Source organism: Pristiophorus japonicus, chromosome 11 (genome assembly GCF_044704955.1).
Source record: "Pristiophorus japonicus isolate sPriJap1 chromosome 11, sPriJap1.hap1, whole genome shotgun sequence".
Lineage (NCBI taxonomy): Eukaryota > Metazoa > Chordata > Chondrichthyes > Pristiophoridae > Pristiophorus > Pristiophorus japonicus.
In genome coordinates, this window is record NC_091987.1 from 201,498,086 (window position 1) to 201,516,203 (window position 18,118).

Sequence of the window (18,118 nt, forward strand, 5' to 3'; positions counted from 1 at the left end):
GATGATGGTGCAAGGCAAAAGGAGATGGTAATAGGACAAGAACAAAAGGAGTTTCGATGAGGTGTAAATGGAAATGGTAGAATCATCAATAGCCGCCATGTGAAAAAAAGATAGGGGCAGATATTATGGTCTGAAAGGGTTGAACTCTGTTGAGTCCAAAAGGCTGTAAAGTGCATAACAAGTTTGTTTGATTTAGGGTATGTGGTATATTTTTTACTGGGATTAAAATTGCTCTGAATATCCATAGGTTATAGGGAGAACTTGTCCAGAGCTCCCATTCTTGATTGGGTTCAGTAAATTCTGCTACAAGTATACATATGGTCACTAGGGAAAAACAGGATTGGGCTCACCTGTAATGCTCTTACGGTTAAATAGCCAGTGCCTGGAGTCAAAGAGGTCGTAGAGGCCTTGGGATCACAGCTGTATGATTCAGACCACCGCCACCTTCAAACAGAAAGGGTATCAAAGCTAGAAGTGAAGGAAATAAACTTTTGGTATATGTATTGCTCTTTTATAAGACGACAAGAAAAGTTTTCAACTAGAATTTATTTAACAAGATGCTTTTCAGTCTCATTAAACTTCACACCACATTTAGTTACAGGGCAATAGTACATTTTGCATTCTTAAGTTACAGTACACAGATAAACATCCAGTTTTCTATTACTGATGCATTGTACATCAACATTTTTAGTCAACTTCTTCAATGGTTGGTCCAGAAGATCCTCCTCCAGGAGCAGCTCCAGCACCAGGAAAGCCTTCGGGCATCCCACCAGGCATCCCGCCAGGCATGCCACCAGCACCCTGATACAGCTTGGTAATGATGGGATTGCAGATCTTCTCAATTTCTTTCAGTTGATGTTCATACTCGTCCTTTTCCGCAGTCTAAAAAAATTTTTGGCAAGTCAGCCCAATACAATAGGTATACATATATACACACACCATTATCTAGTGCTTTTACTTGCCAATTATATCAAGACTTGAACTGTTTAACTAGATTCCTAATATCAGTCTTCCTTTAAAGGATCTGTCCATCTTGTAGCTACAGAATAAAGATACTCATCTCCAGACAATAGAAAAATATCACAAGCATTTCTAATCACAGGAATATATGGCCCTTTGTTAAAACCCTTCTCTCTTCCCCACCCGTCATACAACTAATTTCTTACAAGTAATTGAACCAAGCAGCAGCTAAGAATCACATTTTATTCATTGCCTTATTGGAAAAGACCCAGCTACAGATTGTTGTAGCTCACTTTGCTCAATATCTTGTACTCAAGGCGGTTTCATAGCAATAGACCATTCAGCCCCTCAACTCCATATCCTTAGATACCTTTACCCAACAAACTCAATCTTGAAAATTTGAATTGACCCAGCATTCTGGGATAGGGAGTTCCAAATTTCAACTGCCCTTTGTGGAAAAAATGTTTTGTATTTTCACTCCTAAATAGCCTAGTGCTCATTTTATGTCCTCTTGTTCTGAAATTCATTGGAGGAAATAGTTTCTCTACCTATTCTATCAAATCCCTTTATCATTTTAAAACAACTCAATTTAATTTTCCCTCAATTTTCCAAACTCACTCAAAGGACTACATGCCAAATTTATGCAGCCAGTTGCCATAATTTAACCCTCCAAGCCCTAGTATCATTGTTGAATCTGCACTGTACCCTCTAAGATCAATACATCATTCTTGAAGTTCGGTTCCCAAAACTGAACACAGTACTCTTGAAGCATCACTTCCTTACTTTTGAATTCCAACCTCCTTGACATAAATGCCAACATTTCATTAGCATGTTTGAGTACCTTTTGTATATGTCCACTTGCTTTTACAAATGTGTACCTCAGTCAACTTCTTAAGTTGCATTCCATTTTCCTCACTAATCTAATTCTTCCTAAAGGAGACAAATCAAGAAAACTTTTTTTCTAACTAGCTCAGTAGTCAATTGCAGCATCTAGTGTGATACTGAGCCATAAACACCAAGAGGGTTCCAGGTTTGAGCCATGTGTCTGCCAAATTAGCAACATGGGCACTACAATTAATTGGTCTCAACAGCCTGGGTGGACAGGGGAAAAAAAGCCAGGGTTTTCAGTCAAGATTCCCATTAGTTGACTCCTACTCAGGAGACATATAGAACTAATTGAGCAGAGACCAAAAGCTTTTACTCTCCTCAGGGAATAACTTGTCAACACTAACCTTATGAGCTGGGCAAGCAACAGGAGGGCTGCTGGCACCAATGGAAACATTTTCCAGCATGAACCAAAACAAAATTGGGGATAAACAGCTTTTAGGTAATATGGACAGCCAGTGGAAGTTTTGACCCATCATCCACATGGTCAAATATTTACCTGTTCCAAGTTTTTAAAAAAACTGTTCCACGTGACGTGAATACAATAATCATCCTATAACACACTAACTTATGAATTTTATTTCTTGCAATTTACCTGGTTCTTATCCAGCCAGCTGATAACTTCATTACATTTTTCCAAAACTTTCTGCTTATCATCATCACTTATTTTGCCCTGTAGTTTATCATCCTCAATAGTAGCCTTCATGTTGAAAGCATAGGACTCCAGAGAGTTCTTTGATGAGACTTTGTCACGCTGTTGTTCATCCTCTGATTTGTACTTCTCAGCTTCCTGGACCATACGTTCAATGTCTTCTTTGCTCAAACGACCTGTTGATTTAATCCAAATGATATTTACTTTATATAAATGCTGAGCTCCACATCATCCATGTTTATGTCCAGTGATAGTGATGTCAAACAGCACACAGGAATTACTTAAAAAATCTGCAGAGCCTCAACCAATGTTCTGTGAAATAGCTCGGGTTGATCAGTGCTTCAGGGAAGTAGTGGCCTTTTGTCAACAGTCCCCAGAGTAGCACAGGCTCAATTCCTAAGCTATATAATGCTGCCATGGTGTCACTTGTTTCAAATTATACTTCTTTTGGCATATGTTTGATGATTTGGATTAATATATTTACTCCATTATGAGTTTTATGGCTGCAAGTTTGCTACAGGATGGCATGAGGCATTTGAATGAGTTTAGCAAAAGCAAATTTTCACAAAAAAATTCCAGCAGCAACAGCTGGAGGAGCCTGCGCAGGACCTCCCAATCAATGTGCAGCCACGCTTCTTATGAGGAACATTGGTTGTAGGGGCATGGTGGGATTTGAACATGAGGATGAGAATTTTAAAATTGAGGCATTTGTGGACTTAGACCCAATGTAAGTCAGTGAGCAGAGAGGTGATGGGTGAATGAGGCTTGGTGTGAGTTAGGATATGGGCAATAGAGTTTTGGCTGAGTTCATGGAAGATGGGAGGCCAATCAGGAGAACAATGGAATAGTTGAGTCTGGGGCTAAGAAAAGCATGGATGATAGGGCTAGAGACAAGCCATGTTCTGGAGGTGGAAGTAGGCAGTTTGTGTGATAGAAAAATATGGGGTTGGAAGCTCAGCTCAGGGTCAAATAGGAGGTCATGGTTACAAATAGCTTGAGACAGTGGTCATGAAGCATTAGCCAAGGCACTTCAAATAATTTATATTAACTATTATTAACTAAAATGGCAAAGCAGTCATTGTCATTGCACCTTTGTCATTTGTGATGGTAATCTTATTTTCCTTTCCAGTGCTCTTATCCACTGCAGACACATTCAAGATACCATTGGCATCAATATCAAATGTCACCTCAATTTGAGGCACACCCCGTGGAGCAGGCGGAATTCCAGTCAGCTCAAACTTGCCCAGCAAGTTGTTATCCTTAGTCATGGCTCTTTCACCCTCGTACACCTATATTAAAACAAGCGATTGTATATATTAACTTTAAATTAAGACACACACACACACACACACACACACACACAATCAACTTCCAGATACTGCAAGTACATGTTCTGCATGGTATACATACACTTCCTTTAGTTGATTCAACAGCTCAATTACAAAAAAGGTGTACAATTGTCACTTGGCTCAAGACCAAGTGTTAAAATTGGTTTAGTGCATTTGTAAGGGAGAAAGACAGTAGAAAGCTAGCCCACAGTTGTATGTCAATGTTGGGAATATTTTCATCTTATTTCTGACAAAGTTGTCCCAAACAAGTGAACTTCTCCCAATGTCCCACTGTAAAAGGAACCACCAGGCATCTTGGCAAGTTGTGCATAACAGAAACCGCCCAGGTTCACTCCCCATTCTGTTGCATTTGCTCACAACCAGGCAGCAGCAGAAATGTTAAACCTGGCTTCACCATTAAACTGAGGGGGTAACCAATCAGACTTCCTTCTCAATTGCTATTTAGTAATTACTCCTGGAAAGTGCAATTGTATGGCTATTAGACAAACAGCTCCAGCTCAGCTGCAATGCTGGCATTCTAATACCAAGTCCAATAGTCACAGTCCAAAGAAGAGCAGCACAAAAGAGCGACATGGACAAATAATTGCAACACTAGCACTCCTTGTGAAGGACACACATCAATTTTAAGATGGGGAGAAAACTTAACTTATTGCCTCACATTAAAGAAATGTACTGTTTTCAAAATCATTACACAACCTTGGCGTTCAATTTCAACATGAACCGAGCTCAGCTTCTGACCACATATCCTCACCATCACAAAAAATGTCTATTTTCATCTCCGTAGAATCGACCGGCTCCACTCACCCCAGCCCAGCTGCTGCTCAAACCCTCATCCATGCCTTTATCACCTTCAGACAGAACTATTCCAATGTTTGCCTGACTTGTTGCTTGTATCCTATCTGGTACTCAGTCCTGCTCTCCCATTAGTACATCTCCCAAGCCTCTTGGGACTTTTTGCTACATTAAAAAGGCACTATATAAATGTTAGTTGTTGTAGTAGTGCTTGCTGACTTGCATCACCTTCTAGTCCACTGATGCCCCAAATTTAAAATTCTTAATCAATCCCTCCATGGCCTTGTTCCTCCCTTTATCTATAATCATCTGCGACCCTGCCAACACCCGTCTTTACATTCCTCAGACTGTCCTCTTGTGCATTTCCTTCCCTTCCACCCACTATTAGCAGTTATGCTTTCAACTGTATGGACCCCACACTCAATTTCCCTCTCTAAACCCCTCTGCTTCGCTACCTACCTCTCCTTTTAATCAGCTTTTTAAAACCCACCTCTTTTGGTCACTCTTTCCCATCTTTCTTTGGCTCAGTGTTCACTTTTTTCCCTCGTGTCTCTGAAGCATCTTGGAATGTTTTTCTACTTTAAAGGCACTATGTAAATGCATAGTTAATATCCTGCACATTTATGTGCCCAAGTATATTAATGTTTTCCAAAATTTAGTCACACCAAGCTTGGATTAAAAGCAAAAATTAAAGTTCTCACCTGGATCAGCACGCCAGGCTGGTTGTCAGAGTAGGTGGTGAAGGTCTGAGTTTGCTTTGTTGGAATGGTAGTGTTGCGTTTGATCAGGACAGTCATTACACCACCAGCTGTCTCAATGCCCAGGGATAGAGGAGTGACATCCAATAATAGCAGATCCTGTACATTCTCTGACTTGTCACCAGCCAAGATAGCAGCCTGCACAGCTGAAGACAATGTTAAATATAAAAAGAGTTTGTTGTTGATTTGGTAATGGCAACAGAAGGCTTAAAAAAGTAGATGCTTTAGACCACAAGAGCAACATTTCCCAGCTTCATGATTACAAAAAAAAGAATTATCCTACACCATTCTCCAGCCAAAAAGAGATGCCCATTGCTGGACCTCCATTATATTTAAGCATTATATGGAAAAAAAGAGAGAATGCTTCCTGGTACTTGCTATTTTCTTTTTCGTTCATGGGTTGTGGGCATTGCTGGCAAGGCCAGCATTTATTGTCCTGATGGTGGTGAGCCACCTTCTTGAACCGCTGCAGTCCGTGTGGTGAAGGTACTCCCATAGTGCTGTTAGGGAGGGAGTTCCAGGATTTTGACCCAGTGACAATAAAGGAACAGCAATATACTTCACATCAGGATGGTGTGTGATTTGAAGGGCAACGTGGAGGTGGTGGTGTTCCCATGTGCCTGCTACCCCCATCTTTCTAGGTGATAAAGGTCAGGGGTTTGAGATGCTGCAGTGCATCTTTTAGATGGCACACACTGCAGCCACGGTACACCAGTGGTAGAGGAAGTGACTGTTTAAGATGGTGGATGGGGTGCCAATCAAATGGGCTGTTTTGTCCGGCTACTTGTGTCAAGCTACTTGAGTGTTGTTGGAGTTGTACTCATCCAGGCAAGAGGAGAGTATTCCATCACACTCCTGACTTGTGCTTTGTAGATTGTAGAAAGGTTTTGGGGAGTCAGGAGGCAAGACACTCACTGCAGAATACACAGCCTCTGACCCACTCTTGTTGCCACAGTATTTGTGGCTGGTCGTTAAGTTTCTGGTCAATGGTGACCCCCAGGATGTTGATGGTGAGGGATTCAGTGATGGTAATGCTGTTGAATCTCAAGGGGCAGTGGTTAGTCTCGCTTGTTGGTGGGTCATTCATGCCACACAAGTGCCAGTCAATGTTACTTGCCACTTAGCAGCCCAAGCCTGAATGTCATCCAGGTTTTGCTGCATGCAGGCATGGACTGCTTCATTATCTGAGGAGTTGCAAATGGCAGTGAACACTGTGCAGTCGGTGAACATCCCCACTTTAAACTGGCTTGGCAGGGGATGAGAACCCAGGAGAGAGCTCTGAGCTAGTTAGAGTGGGTGGGAGCTCAGGTGAACAGAACCCCAAGAAAGAATGCAAAAGGCAGGAGGCAACAGAGCAGAGTAGCACTGGGGTAAGTGTAAACCACAAGGTGATAGGAAGGGACAATATGTATGAATATAAAGGAGCTGTATGAGGGGTCAAAACAAAAAATCATGGTTTAAAAACTAGTATTAAAACACTACCTAAACACACGCAGCATTCAAAATAAAGTAAATGAGTTGACGACACAAATCATTACAAATGGATATGATTTGGTGGCCATTACAGAAACATGGTTGCAGGGTGGCCAAGACTGGGAATTAAACATACAGGGTTATCTGACAATTCGAAAGGATAGACAAGAAGGGAAAGGAGGTGAAGTAGCTCGGTTAATAAAGGATGATATCAGGGCAGTTGAGAGACACGATATTGGCTCTAATGAACAAAATGTTGAATCATTGTGGGTGGAGATTAGAGATAGTAAGGGGAAAAAGTCACTGGTGGGCGTAGTTTATAGGACCTCAAAAAATAACTTCACGGTGGGGCGGACAATAATCAAGGGAATAATGGAGGCATGTGAAAAAGGAACGGCAGTAATCATGGGGGATTTTAACCCACATAATCGATGGGTCAAATCAAAATCACACAGGGTAGCCTAGAGGAGGAATTCATAGAATGCATACGGGATTGTTTCTTAGAACAGTATGTTACAGAACCGACAAGGGAGCAAGCTATCTTAGATTTGGTCCTGTGTAATGAGACAGGAAAAATAAATGATCTCCTAGTAAAAGATCCTCTCGGAATGAGTGATCACAGTATGGTTGAATTTGTAACAGATTGAGGGTGAGGAACTGGTGTCTCAAACGAGCGTACTATGCTTAAACAAAGGGGACTACAGTGGGATGAGGGCAGAGTTGGCTAAAGTAGGCTGGGAACAGACTAATCAGTGGCACAATTGAGGAACAGTGGAGGACTTTTAAGGAGCTCTTTCATAGGGCTCAACAAAAATATATTCCAGTGAAAAAGGGCAGTAAGAGAAGAGATAACCAAGGAAATAAAGGAGAGTATCAAATTAAAAACCAATGTGTATAAGGTGGCCAAGGTTAGTGGGAAAACTAGAAGATAGCGAAAATTTTAAACAGCAAGGAATGACTAAGAAAGCAATAAAGGGGAAGATAGATTACGAATGTAAACTTGTGCAAAACATAAAAACAGATAGTAAAAGCTTTTACAGATATATAAAACAGAAAAGAGAGTGACTAAAGTAAATGTTGGTCCCTTACAAAATGAGAAGGGGATTTAATAAATGGGAAATGTGGAAATGGTTGAGACCTTAAACAATTATTTTGCTTCAGTCTTCAAAGTGGAAGACACAAAAACCATGCCAAAAATTGCTGGTCACAGGAATGTGGGAAGGGAGGACCTTGAGACAATCACTATCACTCGGGGGGTAGTGCTGGACAGGCTAATGGGACTCAAGGTAGACAAGTCCCCTGGTCCTGATGAAATGCATCCCAGGGTATTAAAAGATGGCAGAAGTTATTGCAGATGCATTCGTTATAATCTACCAAAATTCTCTGGACTCTGGGGAGGTGCCATCGGATTGGAAAGCGGCTAATGTAACGTCCCTGTTTAAAAAAAGGGAGCAGACAAAAGGCAGGTAACTATAGGCCGGTTAGTTTAACATCTGTAGTGGAGAAAATGCTTGAAGCCATCATTAAGGAGGAAATAGCGGGACATCTAGATAGGAATAGTGCAATCAAGCAGACGCAACATGGATTCATGAAGGGGAAATCATGTTTAACTAATTGACTGGAATTCTTTGTGGATATAACGAGCATGGTGGATAGAGGTGTACCGATGGATGTGGTGGATTTAGATTTCCAAAAAGGCATTCGATAAGGTGCCACACAAAAGGTTACTGCAGAAGATAAAGAGGAGTCAGAGGAAATTAGCATGGATCGAGAATTGGCTGGCTTACAGAAAGCAGAGACTCGGGATAAATGGATCCTTTTTAGGTTGGAAATCGGTGGTTCGTGGTGTGCCACAGGGATCGTGGCTGGGACCACAACTGTTTACAATATACATAGATGACCTGGAAGAGGGGACAGTGTAGTGTAACAAAATTTACAGATGACACAAAGATTAGTGGGAAAGCAGTTTGTGTAGAGGACAGAGGCTGCAAAGAGATTTAGATAGGTTAAGCAAATGGGCTAAGGTTTGACCGATGGAATACAATGTCGGAAAGTGTGAAGTCATCCACCTTGGGGAAAAAAAACGTAAGGGAATATTATTTGAATGGGGAGAAATTACAACATGCTGCAGTGCAGAGGGACTTGGGGGTTCTTGTGCACGAATCCCAAAAAGTTAGTTTGCAGGTGCAGCAGGTAATCAGGAAGGCGAATGGAATGTTGGCCTTCATTGCGAGAGGGATGGAGTACAAGAGCAGGGAGGTCCTGGTGCAACTGTACAGGGTATTGGTGAGGCCGCACCTGGAGTACTGCGTGCAGTTTTGGTCACCTTACTTAGGAAGGATATACTAGCTTTGGAAGGGGTACAGAGACAATTCACTAGGCTGATTCCAGAGATGAGGGGGTTACCTTATGATAGATTGAGTAGACTGGGTCTTTACTCAGAGTTCAGAAGGATGAGGGGTGATCTTATAGAAACATTTAAAATAATGAAGGGGATAGACAGGATAGAGGCAGAGAGGTTGTTTCTACTGGTCGGGGAGACTAGAACTAGGGGGCACTGCCTCAAAATATGAGGGAGCCAATTTAAAACAGAGCTGAGAAGGAATTTCTTCTCCCAGAGGGTTGTGAATCTGTGGAATTCTCTGCCCAAGGAAGCAGTTGAGGCTAGCTCATTGAATATATTCAAATCACAGATAGATAGATTTTTAACCAAAGTGAATTAAGGGTTATGGGGAGCGGGCAGGTAAGTGGAGCAGAGTCCACGGCCAGATCAGCCATGATCTTGTTGGGTGGCGGAGCAGGCTCAAGGGGCTGGATGGCCTATTCTTGTTCCTAATTCTTATGTTCTTATGAATGTTGGGCAAGTCCAGAACCTGGGGTCACAGTCTAGGGTAAGGGGCAAGCCATTTAGGACCGAGATGAGGAGAATCTTCTTCACCCAGAGAGTAGTGAACCTGTGGAATTCTCTACCACAGAAAGTTGTTGAGGCCAATTCACTAAATGTATTCAAAAAGGAGTTAGATGTAGTCCTTACTACTAGTGGGATCAAGGGGTATAGTGAGAAAGCAGGAATGGGGTACTGAAGTTGCATGTTCAGCCATGAACTCATTGAATGGTGGTGCAGGCACGAAGGGCCGAATGGCCTACTCCTGCACCTATTTTCTATAACCTTATGATAGAGGGAAGGTCAATGGTTGGGCCTGAGGAACTCCTGTAGCGATGTCCTGGGGCTATGAAGATTGACCTCCAACCACCACAGCCATCGCAAAGAAACCCCAATGTACAAAGCTGCATTTTCCATTCATACTAGTTTCAATATTCTCAGAGATTGGTAGTCTGCAAATCAACTAAGTATCCTATTTATCATGAGATTTTGATTCAGCAAACTAAACATCCTCCCCTCTACAAAAATAAACTGGGTTACCTGCACCATATGCAACAGCCTCATCAGGGTTGATGCTCTTGTTCAGTTCTTTGCCATTGAAGAAATCCTGCAACAACTTCTGGATTTTGGGAATGCGGGTGGATCCACCAACCAGCACAATGTCATGGATTTGAGCCTTGTCAAGCTTGGCATCTCGCAAGGATTTCTCCACAGGGTCAAGTGTGCCACGGAAGAGGTCAGCATTGAGCTCTTCAAATCGTGCCCTTGTGATGGAGGTATAGAAATCAATACCCTCATACAGGGAGTCTATTTCAATGCTAGCTTGCGTACTGGATGACAGTGTACGCTTGGCACGTTCACAAGCGGTGCGGAGACGACGAACAGCTCTTTTATTATCAATAATGTCTTTCTTGTACTTTCGCTTGAATTCAGTAATAAAATGGTTGACCATGCGGCTGTCAAAGTCCTCACCACCAAGATGGGTGTCACCAGCTGTAGATTTGACTTCAAAAATACCATCTTCAATAGTTAAGATGGAGACATCAAAAGTGCCACCACCCAGGTCAAAAATCAATACATTTCTTTCAGCACCAACCTACAAAAAAAAACTTGTTTTTAATGGTGGTGCTTTATCTCAAGAACCCAAATGAATTACTTTCAAATGCAGTGCTTCAAATTTACAAATTCTGCAACTATTTAGCATATGACAAAATTCCACAAACTTCATGATGTAAATGACCATTTAATCTCTTCTTGGTGGTATTGATGGAAAAGGGAATGAATATTGGTCAGGCAGAAACAGTATCGTGGGTGAAGATCTACCCGATGCTTTCAGTTGATCACAATGACAATCATCCTTTTTGGCCCCCTCCACTTCCTTATGATGGATTCCATCTCCCAAGCTAAATTTGAAATCCCACATCCCATCCATTTGCACTTTGCTGCCTTTGAAATCTTATATATTTTGTCTTGTTCAGACTCTGATATCCTCCTTGCTAGTCTCCCAATTGCCATCCTCCATAAATGCCAAATTGTCAAAAACTCAAATGCCTGTACCTCAGCCCACACCAAGTCATCCTTCACCAAGGTCCTCACTGACCTACCCTGGCTCCTAGACCTTCAAAAACATGTTTTAAATTCCAAAACCTCACCACTCAACCGATTTTAAGAACTCTCTCCAGCCTTATATCCCCTCCCATATATATATATTTCAGTCCCTGACTGGCGATTTATGCATCACCCCATGGAGGTGGGGGAGGCGGTAGAAAAGAGTAAGACACTCTTCAGCTGCCCTTGCTCCACTCTTAAAAATTCCCTTTGCTTCTCCACCTTTTAAATACACATCTCCTGTTCCTTTTATTGCTCATTTTTTCTCCACCTTCTGTAAAGTACTCTAATTAAGATTGGTTGTTGGTTGTCTCATCTGAAGGACAGCAATTCCAATACTACAGCATTCACTCACTGGAATAGAATGTCAGTCTAGATTAATCCTGCAATAGGGCTTAAATTAACAACCTTCTCATTCATGCAATAACAGTATCAACTGAGCGTTAACTAATAGGTGGTGTTCAAGCTTTTCTGAGAGAGGTCCCTTGCGAATATGGAATTATACTGGAAGCTAATGTCCCAACTTCTGAAAGGCAGGTTGGATAACCAAAATAAAACTATTACCGCAGAAAGGGTATTCAGTAGCAGAAATAAGCCAAGTCAAAAATACAGAAAAAAGTGCAACTGGTGAATCTTGTAGCAAAGGACCCTATTTTTAAAAACTTGTACATTAGTTAATAAATTGTAAATACTTTATCAAATAGAACAGATGCTATTTGACATACCTTTTTATCCAAGCCATAAGCAATAGCAGCAGCCGTTGGTTCATTTATAATACGGAGAACATTAAGACCAGAAATTGTTCCAGCATCCTTAGTTGCTTGGCGTTGAGAGTCATTAAAGTAAGCAGGTACAGTAACAACAGCATTTGTAATAGTCTGCAAGATAAATACTTAAATCCAACAATGCAGTATACTTCAAGATATTGCTCAATCACAGTCATGCACAAGTCATTTGGATTATAGCCACTTCAGTATGTGTATTTTCAATATTGTAGTGGATACAAACACTACCTCACCCCCTCCTCCGTTCCTACCCAAGCACTTCACTGTCAATTGCCTTCTGCAACCAGCCCCTCCTCTTCATCTCTGTTCATTACCTCCCATCTCAACATTTTTACATCATGTCCAACTTACTGGCTGCTACTATTTCTCCTCTAACCTGTCCCAGTACCCCAGGATTGAGTCCAACGTCTTCCCTCTATTCTAGAGGAGGTATATTCGACCACATTCATGGTTTGTGCGGTTGGCTCTCCCAAGGCAACAAATGGCATAGTTCTCATTCCCTCATCACACTGCAAAATAATCCACCTTCTCTGGGAGCAATTCTCCCCTTCTGTCCCCACTGCTCTTTTACCTTTGTAGGTTTCCTACTATCCATCCACATTACCCTTAATACATTTATTTCTTTGCAAATAGGTTTCTCATCACACTTACAGACGAAGAGCTTGGTTCATCTATCCAGAAAGACCCTAGAGTCTCCACATTACTGCAACAGACAACTGAAATAATTTCAGCATTTGTCTACAATAGAGTTCCCCAAAGTACTCCATTTATTGGTCACTAGAAGTAGTAGTACCTCCATCATCAGGTTGGGCAAGTCCAGCAATCTCCTGGGCTTTATTGAAATTTGGCTCCGACAACTCCTTTCCTCAGATGAGGCTGCTGCATCAAGGTACATGTTCCATTATATGCCCTTTCCCAACAGCTATGACATCTGCTTGGCTCTTGTGTCCCCTCTCAACATGACCCCCTTTCCTTTAAATACCTTGCCCTCTACCATCTGTGCTTCAGAAGTTATTTACCACCCTCCAAACGTCACCAAAATCTCCTCCCTCGTCTCTTCCTTGGAGTTGCTGCTCAGTGTAAACAGAGATTTCAACCTTTAACTACCTTCAAGTCTCTATCCTCCAATTTCACTGCACTTCTGGCAGTAGAGTATTACCCTTCATATCAAGCCCCCCATCGACCTAGTTCTTATGGAGGCTATGCCAACTCAGAGGTTCATCAGTGACAAAGCCCTGTCTGCAAATGTTGTGTTTCTCTCTGCCTGCTTCCAATCTGATTATCCACGACCCCTGGAAACTACCCTTAACTCCAGTTTTTGCTGTCCCTCAATCTACCTTAACTCTGCTGCAGCTGCAGACCTGCTCAGCAGCCCTGTTTTTGATGCTCTTGACCTGTCCAAGTCCCTCATTCTTTTCCAAATCCAAGATTCACATGGTACAATTGCCAAATTAGTATCCTTTAAATCTGAGTACAACTGCCACCTGACTGGTCTGGTTATTCAATACCAGATCTGGTTGGTTCACCTCAACTAAACCTCCCTCTCCATCAAGAAATGCTCCTACCACTCCAGTATTATACTGGTAGGTAAAGACAACTCTGACCCCTTTTCTCTGACTAGCCAGCGCCTCTTATTCCTTAATCAAGTGAGGGGAGCTTGGGGGTGGGTTAAATAATACTCAGCCATCTCCACATCTGCCTGATCTACCATTCTTTGACTCCCTTACTTCAATTTTAGCTTGTCTCTTGCAATCACCCAGCTAATTTCACCACACAAGACCCACCTCCTACAGCCTTGTGCCCATAGCACTCCAATGCTCAATGACTCTTTCCTCATTCTGTCTCTCTACCAGTCAGGAATGCAGTCATCAATGCCCTCAACAAGTAAATGTTCAATCTCTGAACCCTCAGTTACCCAAACTCCTCCAACAGGCTATTTTCTAGCTCAGTGTCCAGATTTCCCATCACTCTCCTTTCAAATTTCTTCTGCCCAGCTTCCACGTTGACCATAACAAAACAATGTTTTGATAGCAACAGATGGAATAAGGAAAAAATAGTTATGAAAAGCCAAAAACAAACTTTCCTGCAACATTACTTAATTGCAATACTGGTTGATCCATCATGGTATTGCAGAGTCAAGACAAAATATTGTCTTCAGGTGAATTGGGGTAGAAGCAGGGGATAATTGGATCAGGACATGCTGATGTAATTCAGTCCCTATTTTAAAGTCACACATTCTATATTATAAATTCCATGTCTGCATTTATTATAGAAACGGTCTGTAAATCAATCTACTCCTGTTTCTATGCTCCCAGGTCAACCATATGAAATACATAAGTAAACATTTAAAAATTCAGGATCTTGCAGATAGGAGGCAAAGATTCATTAAAGATATCAAAAGCATTATATAGGGTATGGGCTTATCACATTGAAGTGTTACATACCTTTCCAAGGTAAGCTTCTGCAATCTCCTTCATTTTTGTGAGCACCATTGAAGAAATTTCTTCAGGATAAAAAGACTTGCTTTCCCCTTTGTATTCCACCTGAACCTTGGGACGACCTCCATCATTTACTACGTCAAAAGGCCAGTGTTTCATGTCAGCCTGAACCACAGTGTCTTCAAATCTACGTCCAATCAGGCGCTTGGCATCTGCAAAATTCAAAAAGTTTTAACCCAATTAAACAAAAAAGTAGTTAACACTCAAAACACAGAAAAATAACCTCTCCTGCCATAAGACAGGTCCTTATACTAGTGTACGAATTTACAGATTATAGCAGTGTTCTAATGCCACTTTTCCCCCATGTGAATCTGGACACTGGTCATTGGTCATTGCCAGCACACCAATCATTGCGGCATGTGAGGAAAAATACAGCCAACTGCTATCCTGTCCTCAACCAATGCACACATATATATGCAACAAGGATTCTTTCTGCTTCCCCTTTCTGCAACCCCAAACCAACTCTTGGGACACTGCTGCTATTTGTAGTGATCCTCCACCAGCTGCAATTGGTCAACTTAGCTCAGTCAAGGAATCAAAGCATGGGTGGAATTACCCAATATTTATGGCTTAATATTGGGACGACCAAAGCCAGATATCGGTCCCCGCCACAAACTCCATTCCCTTTCCACTGACACCATCCCTCTCTTGGGCAACTATCTGAGGCTGAACCAAACGGTTTGCAGCTTTAGTTATATTTGACCGAGATAAGCTTCCTACCACATATCCGTGCAATCATTAAGAACGGCTACTTCCACCCCCACAGCATCGCACATCACTGCCCTTGCCTCAGTTTATCTGCTGCTGAATCCCTCCATCCATCCATGCCTTTGTTACCTCCACACTATTCCAATGCATTCCTAGCTGGCCTCTCATTCTACTCCATAAACTTGAAGTCACCCAAAACTCTGCTGCACATGTCCCAACTTGCACCAAGTTCCACTCACCCATCTACTGTGCTTGCTGACCTACAATGGCTCCCAGTTAAACAACACCTCAATTTTAAAATTCTCTAGTTTTCAAATTCCTTCATGGCCTCGTCCCTCTCTATCACATGGTTTTGGGTGGGGTGGAGTGTGTATGTTGTAATGCACAAGGTAGCGCAATTGTGTAAGACAGACTTGATGGACCAGATGGTCTTTATCTGTCCATCATTGTTCATCTCAAGCTCCTCCAACCAAACCATCCCACCCCCAACCCACAAAGCACACTCCAACCCTCATGTTTGGATGTAGACATAAAAGCAGAGGAATTAGTATACCAGAAATGTGCACTAAAATACCAGAGCAAGAGTGCAAGAAAACATTTTATATATGGTCTCAGAAGTTGTTCATCTACACAAGAACAAACTTTATGTAACTCACCAAAGACTGTGTTGGTTGGGTTCATTGCCACCTGATTCTTAGCTGCATCACCAATGAGCCTTTCTGTATCAGTGAAGGCAACATAGCTTGGAGTGGTTCGGTTGCCTTGGTCATTAGCAATAATTTCAACTTTTCCATGCTGGAAGACACCTACACAGGAATAGGTTGTCCCAAGATCAATACCAACTGCTGGTCCCTTAGACATTTTGCTGCAAAAAAATAAGCATTTAAACATTTAAAAATTGTGGTACTTTGTATTTATTCATCAACAAAAAGGTTGGACTGTATGTGATTGGCAAGGTTGCATTAATTTCCAATCGTGAATCTTTGCAACCATTGAGTACGACTGATGTTGATTTATTTAATTGGATGCTTGTAACTTGGAATTGGGATACACAATTACCTCAACCCTTCCCTGCTCTCAGTAACAAAAACATTAAGTCAAAGATATATTCATGTCAGCACCATCAGGCCCAGAGGAAATAGAATTTGAATTTAATTTGTTACAGTTCATTTAAACAGTCTCATTAGTTTACAGGTTTTATTGATTGTGCATCCTTAACAAGGGGGCACATGGTTGGCTTTTAAGAGTCAGTATGTTGAAAAGCACATTTCTGATCAGTTAATTAAAAAAATGAACAGAAAGTCATGAGATATGATCTCAATACCCATTCACACAGCATTTGCACCTGTACTTAAACCCTTTTTGTGCATTTGTTGGTTAAATGGCAAGATAAAAGGCAGAATGCACAAGTGCTTTTTGATCAATGGGAGTAGGTCATTCAGTCCCTCAAGCCTGTTCCACCATTCAATGGGATCATGGTTGAATAGGAGTGCTTTACTTCTGCAGTTATTGAATGGTCATGTTTGTTAAGTAGATATATACACATGTGACATACATTTACCTATGGTGTATTCAGTGTATATAGGTACAAGGCATTTTCTACTAAAATTAGTGCAGGTGGCTAGTCAGCAATTTCTATTGGACAGCACCAAACTACAGAACATCCTTAATCAAAAATGTAACATTTTAAATATATTTTAAATTATGAAGTGTTTAATAATCATTCCTTTGGGATTGTAATTCTTTAAATCCACACTGAATTGCAAACATACCCCAGACACACATTCCTGCTGATATGTCAATGTAACATCTTCAGTCCAACCATGCAAAAAATGACGAGCAGAATTATTTATTTGGACGTTAACAAACATTCAAATAGCTATTTTTTTTTTTAAAAAGGGGTGGAGAAAGAGATCATACAATTTCCCACACCAAGCTTGAAGCATCTGCAACATAAATCATAAAAATTGCAGATGAACCCTAATCATTAAAAATGGTAATGATTAGAGCTTCATATAATTTTTATTCAATTCATTTAAGATAATCTTCAGATTGTTACGAGTGATTCGTGAACATACCTCCTGTCTGAATCCCCGAATTAACATTATTTGAAAGAGCAATTTGTTGGCTGCTAAAAGCCGCGTGATAAAACATGTACAATCCCATTATCCAACCTGCCAGATGTCACTTTTTCCTCAGGATTGGTTTCTTAAAACTTGCACAGGAACGAAAACTCCCAAATCTATTGCTAAATTAGCAGAACTCTGCCCCCCGCCCGCCCCTGGCTGAGAATTAAAAGCCCAGTTTATCAATGGGGGCAAAAAGGGACATTTTTTTTTTAAAAAGGATGGTAAGGTGCCGAGATGGGGATTTGGTCCAAGCAATGTCACCTTGATGTGTCCGCAAGAGCGGCAAGTTTAATTATTTCAAGCCAGTGAAATAAATCCGCTTTCCCTGCCAGACATGATTTGCCCATTTAAAAAGGAAAGGTGTGGAAAATTATCATGTTTCCATGATTACTCCCAACAGTAAATTATTTTAACCAACCAGAGCTGCAGGATATTTTTTTCTTACAATAAGCTAGTATTTAATAAAAAAGAGTACTTACTTTTTTATTTTAAAAGAGTCCTAACGTGACGACAGGCTCTTTTTAAAAATTAAAAAAAAAAGAAATCACCCTCACGGCGGTCCAGCTCTCAGCTCACACCGCTACTCAAGCGCTGGCTCCACAATCGCCGCAAGAAGCTTCTGGAAAGAACTGGAAGC

The 18,118-nt window shown here is 41.3% G+C and overlaps 1 protein-coding gene across 1 annotated transcript; it reads right to left on the reverse strand.

The window, feature by feature from the left end:
- Nucleotides 1-526: 526 nt before the first annotated feature.
- On the reverse strand, nucleotides 527-18,095 carry LOC139276437 (heat shock cognate 71 kDa protein). Its single transcript, XM_070894427.1, has 9 exons — nucleotides 17,961-18,095; nucleotides 16,009-16,217; nucleotides 14,591-14,796; nucleotides 12,087-12,239; nucleotides 10,294-10,849; nucleotides 5,340-5,542; nucleotides 3,588-3,786; nucleotides 2,441-2,673; nucleotides 527-882 (listed from the first exon to the last, which is right to left on the reverse strand). The coding sequence occupies exons 2-9, from the start codon at nucleotides 16,211-16,213 to the stop codon at nucleotides 688-690; spliced, it is 1,950 nt and encodes a 649-aa protein (XP_070750528.1). The 5' UTR covers nucleotides 16,214-16,217; nucleotides 17,961-18,095; the 3' UTR covers nucleotides 527-687.
- Between the last annotated feature and the right edge of the window lie 23 nt (nucleotides 18,096-18,118).

Excerpts from the sequence above, each read along its gene's own strand:
- LOC139276437 (XM_070894427.1), bottom strand. The coding sequence starts at position 16,213 with ATGTCTAAGGGACCAGCAGTTGGTATTGATCTTGGGACAACCTATTCC. Across the intron at positions 3,787-5,339 it reads AGCCTGGCGTGCTGATCCAG|GTGTACGAGGGTGAAAGAGC; the intron begins GTGAGAACTTTA and ends GTTTTAATATAG. Across the intron at positions 2,674-3,587 it reads TACCATCACAAATGACAAAG|GTCGTTTGAGCAAAGAAGAC; the intron begins GTGCAATGACAA and ends TTAAATCAACAG.